The sequence below is a fragment of the Triticum aestivum genome, chromosome 3D (assembly GCF_018294505.1).
Source record: "Triticum aestivum cultivar Chinese Spring chromosome 3D, IWGSC CS RefSeq v2.1, whole genome shotgun sequence".
Taxonomy (NCBI): Eukaryota; Viridiplantae; Streptophyta; class Magnoliopsida; order Poales; family Poaceae; genus Triticum; species Triticum aestivum.
In genome coordinates this window covers 1,597,776-1,603,048 of record NC_057802.1, presented here as the reverse complement: position 1 = coordinate 1,603,048, position 5,273 = coordinate 1,597,776, and the positions used below count along the sequence as shown (strand labels likewise).

Genomic DNA, 5,273 nt, shown 5'->3' with positions numbered 1-5,273 from the left:
CACCAAACGTAAGACCGCAACGCCATACGCCACACGTTTACCCAACCAATGCGTGTAGAAAAACACCATTGGATCAAATATTTTAGCCAGAGCATGCATGCAGCCTAATCGTGGAATGCAAGTAACCAGAATCTCGAAAAGGAGGAGAAGCAATACACAGCTGGCTTCTGGCATACTGTCACCATCGTGATCACTCACACCAGGCCATGCCATCGGCTGTAGATCTTGCCACGGCAACCATCCTTCCATTGATCGATCACATCACCTCATCACCAAAAGGCAGCAAGCCAATTTCATTTTTCGGATGTAATTAAACTTGAGCGATCTCATGGAAAAATAGATTTTATTTGAACCAAGCTGTTGGTTAAAACTTGTCTTGCTACAGTGCTGAGGTTAATTGGACATTTCATTATCAAAATATGATTAGTGTACACAATTGTACGACCCTTTAGAGGCTACTGTAGATATGTCAGCAAATGATACTCGTGTCATGAAGGAGGAATATTGGGATTATTTTGGTCTACACTAGTAGAAAAAGGACCTAATGTGAGACACATTAGTCCCGGTTTGATTTTGGCCCGGTACTAATGGTACCATTAGTGCCGGTTCGAACGGCTATGCATTAATGCCGGTTCGTGTTGAACCTTTAGTACCGGTTCGTGCCACGAATCGGTACTAAAGGGTTGGTGGCAGGCTGGCGTCAGGCCGAGCCCCCACGATCATCTTTAGTACCGGTTCGTGGCACAAACCGGTACTAAAGGGCTAACCTTTAGTACCGGTTCATGCCATGAACCGGTACTAAAGGGGTCTGACCTATAGTTCCGGTTGGAGACACAAACCGGGACTATAGGGCAATTTTCAAACTCTACCCCCTGTGTATCGCCATTTCAGTTTTGAAAAATCAAAAGAAAATGATAAAAACTTCAAAAAATAAAATCGTTCGAGAGGTAGTTATATTACTACATCTACTAGTTAGGAAAATTTGAAAACTTCAATTTGGACATGTTTGGCAAAAAGTGTAGGGAAAATGTAAAACGGCTATAACTTTTGCATACGATGTCAGAAAAAAAAGTATAATATATCAAAAAATTCAGCACGAAAATCCGCCTGTTTGCAATTTTTTAGAATCCTCAAATTCCAAAAGGAAAAAAAAGATATGCTCAAATTTCAGTTTTTTTGGTTAAATCTGGTCAAACTACTTATTCAAGAAGTATTAATGTTACTACATAATTATTCAAGAATATTAGTGTCACTAAATAATTATTTCAATTTTTTGAATTTTGGTCAAATCTGGTCAAACTATGGTGAAACTGTGGTCAAACTTATTCAAGAAATATTAGTGTTACTAAATAATTATTGTTTTTTAGAATAATAGTTTCAAACTCAAACGGTGAAACGTGTGACCTAATGCTCAAGCTAAACTGCTGAGGGTTAATAGGATTGACAGCTTACATTTGTCAGGAAAACAACAAATGCAGACTTGGAAAGTAGAGGGAATAAAACTCTGAAGTTAAGCGTGCTCAGGTTGGGGGAGTGAGAGGATGGGTGACCGGCCGGGAAGTTAGACGATTTGGGATGAGTGATCCACACTTGAGTAGTTAAGAGGAGTGATTAGAGACTAAATCATCAAATAATTCAGAAAATTGAAAATCGAAAAAAAAATTCAAATTTTTTTTCCAAAGTTTTCAAAAAAAAAATCAAAAAAAACCTTTAGGGTCCCCCATACCACGACGCGAGCTCACGCCACGTGATGGGCCTTTAGTGGCGGTCCGTGCCGAACCGGTACTAAAGGGGAGGGGTTTTAGTCTCCACTCTTTAGTGCCGGTTGCAGAACCGGCACTAAAGGCCCTTACGAACCGGTGATAAAGCTCCGTTTTCTACTAGTGCTAGGTAGTCTGATTATTATTATTTTTGAAAATTAGAAAACATGCGAATGCTTGCAAGCAGAGAGCGGGAAATGAAAATCAGATTTGATTTCCTGTCGAACTGACGTTGGTTTTTGGGCATGGAAAATTTGACGCTTTTTTACACCAATTTATATTCACACGGTGATGGAAAATTTAGTTTGCAAGCACGACAATTTTCTGACAAAAAAGAACCAAGGCGGAATTGTCATTCTCGTCAATTAAACTTGCTAGCATCAGAGAACATAATTTGACATGAAAAAGTCTGACGTTAGATTCGTAGTGGAGTCCTTTCTTGTTTGGTCAGGTTGGGAGGAAAAAGGATCTGGAGGCAATCAGATCAGCGCTGTGCGTGCGATCTGCAGCACAGCACAGCACAGAGGTTCGTTGCGGCGTCCCCTTTCCCGCCATCGCGTCGCCTTCGCACCCACCCCCCACCCGGCTCCCTTCACTCCCAAGCCATCCAGCCAGCCAGCCAGCTACGACGACCCAACCAACGCCACGCCACATCGCCACGCGCGCCACCGCGATCGCCGGCCGGTCACCTTCTGTGTACATATACTCCCTTGCCACAGATCTGGCCACAGCAGTCAGCAGCAGCGACACACTCTGCACCGCCAGCCGAAGCAGGGGAGTCATCACTAGCATCTGTGCTGCGCATTGAGCAACAGCAGCATGGCGCCGCAGCTCCGGCCATGGGGCCGCCTGTTGGTGCTGGCCGGGCTACTCGCTGCGGCCGCGGCGCAGTCGTCGCCCGCAGCGGCGCCAGCCACACCCACGCCGGTGGCAGTGCCGACGGCGCCCGCCCAGTCCCCTCCCGCGCCTGCCACGCCCGCGCCCACTGCCACCCCGGTCACTCCCGCGCCCACCGCCACCCCCGTCGCGCCCGCGAAGCCGCCACCGGCAGTCGCGCCGGTCAAGCCGCCTCCGGTGGTCGCGCCCGTGTCCGCGCCCCCGCCCGTCGTGACGCCTCCTCCCGTGACGCCACCGCCGGTGAAGGCGCCTCCTCCAGTGACACCGCCCCCGGTCGCGGCGCCCCCGCCAGCAACGCCTCCGCCGGCGGCCGCCCCGGCCGAGGCTCCCGCGGTGCTCCCCCCAGTGGCGACGCCCCCGCCGGTGGCCGAGGCGCCCGCCGTGTTGCCTCCGGCCGAGGCTCCGTCCAAGAGCAAGAACAAGCACAAGAGAAAGAGGAGCGGCAAGAAGAAGTCGCCGGCCCCCGCGCCGGAGCCGCTCAGCCCGCCGGCCCCCATCGCGCCCGAGCCCACCACCGTCGAGGACGTGTCCGGCCCCGCACCCTCCGCCAACGATCTGGTAATGCATCACTCACAAGCTAAATTCTTCTAGTTTTTGAAGCAGAGCTGCAACAACTGACGGCAAAGGTTTTTGGATTTGTTTCTTGGTGCAGAGCGGGAGCGGCCGGCAGTACGGGCACTGGGGGATCGTCGTGCAGACCGCCATGGCCGCGCTTCTGCTGTCGCTGGCGTGGTGAGAGTGAAACTCAGCAGAGAGATACATCCGTCCATACATTTTATTCATGTATCAAGTCCATGATTCAGTCATTACGCTTGCTTGTAATGTTAGAGATCCGTCATTTGTTCGAGGCTTGTAATAAACAGTTTTTTGGCATATTTTTGCATGCGTTTTGATTGTGAGTGGAAGACCGGCCGGCAGTGTAATGGGCCTAAAACACCAACGGCTGTAATTGGGCCTAAAACACCATGGGCCGCATACTGGCCGATTGTGGAAAGGGCCCATAGACCGAATATATAACGGGTCATAAATGGACTGAAATCAGAAGCAACACGGGTTGTTAATGGACCGAAAGGTGTCACGGATCAAAAATAGCCCAAAGGCAACACGCGCCGTTAATGGACTCAAAGCCATAACGGGCCAAAAATGGCGCGAAAGCAACACATGCCGTTAATGGACCAAAAGGCGCGAATGGGCCAAAAATGCCCTAGACGCAACACAGTCGTTAATGGACCGAAAGGTGTGAAGGTCAATAAACGGTCCGGACACAACATGGACAGTTAATGGGCCAAAATACACCATGAGCCAGACATGGCCAAGACACACGACTGGCCGTAAATGGGCGGAAATATTCCATGGGACGTAAAAAATATCAACGACACTATGGGTCTTAAACGGATCGGAATACACGAAAGGCCTCAAATCGCCCGGAAACATCACCGGCTGTAATTGGCCTGAAATACGTCATGGACAGTGAAAGGCTCGAAAGCAAGTACGGATAAAAATAGAACGAGAGACACACATGAGCCAAAAGTCTCAATGGGCTAGAACCATATTCGATGGCCCACGTGTCGTCGTTCATAGGCGCATATCATCCGTTGAGTGGCGACCCTTCCAACGAAGAGCTGACGCGTGGTTAAGTTATCGAACGAGAAGCCGACACGTGGAGGATCGTCATTTGATGTACCATGATAAAAAAGAGAAATAATGCAGGCGCCCAGCCACTCATTCATCACTATGTGGAACACGTGAATCCATGCGGTGTACTAATGAATAATTAATAACAATATCAATTGAATATATCTTATATCTTTCTTCATTCAATAGCCAACATTCAGTGCATATTGATTTATTGCTAGTCATTACTTTAAATATACAAATCATCAATGGCCGCATTAATTGAAAATATATCCCATTAATGCGGCGCTCTATAACTAGAAACCATCAATGGCCGCATTAATTGAAATTATATCCCATTCGCCATTGATTGTCCTTGCTTTGGCGCTCTATAACTAGAAAGCCCCCTCCCCAAACAATATTCTAAACAGGAAAGGTTAAGTTCCAATAAAATGGAGAAAAGCTCCTTTGCTTCAACCTTTCTCCTGTTGCCCCTTCTGATCATTCTACTTTCGACCATTCATAAACCTGCAACATACGGCGAGTGCATACCACCGCCTTGCCAAGGAAGTTAGTATTGCACCTGGCACCCTGCTTTGTTCTTACAATTTGCATCATGTCTCCATTTAACTTTTTTATTTTGTGTTTGGCCCCAATTTTATTTTTTGTTGGAGTTGAACTTTCAATGATCCAAGAAATAACCCGTAATTTCCATTTATTTACCATACAGAACAAAGTTGGCCAGAGCTCATTGGGAAAGACTCAAACACGGCATACAATTGTATAAGGCACGATAACCCCCAAGTGAATAGCATCACATTCTTGATTTCTGATGCTCTTCGTCCCAGGGCGGACAATGGCATGTGCTGCAACCATGTGCTTTTGGTGATTGGAAATATCCCCTCCGGTGGTGATGGTGTCATCAAGGTGCCACATGTTGGATAGAACCATTCTCTGCCTTTTTATTGTAATTTGATCAATAAAGTCTTTGCTGTGTTTGCA

At 47.6% G+C, this 5,273-nt stretch overlaps 1 protein-coding gene and 1 long non-coding RNA gene across 2 annotated transcripts; both read left to right on the top strand.

Moving 5' to 3' along the window:
- The first annotated feature begins 2,438 nt into the window (after positions 1-2,438).
- On the top strand, positions 2,439-3,532 carry LOC123073559 (classical arabinogalactan protein 9). The gene is made up of 2 exons (XM_044496646.1): positions 2,439-3,215; positions 3,310-3,532. The coding sequence occupies exons 1-2, from the start codon at positions 2,580-2,582 to the stop codon at positions 3,391-3,393; spliced, it is 720 nt and encodes a 239-aa protein (XP_044352581.1). The 5' UTR covers positions 2,439-2,579; the 3' UTR covers positions 3,394-3,532.
- Positions 3,533-4,639: 1,107 nt separating this feature from the next.
- LOC123073558 (uncharacterized) lies at positions 4,640-5,273 on the top strand. The gene is made up of 2 exons (XR_006435687.1): positions 4,640-4,841; positions 5,002-5,273. It is a non-coding gene; the product is annotated as an uncharacterized lncRNA (long non-coding RNA).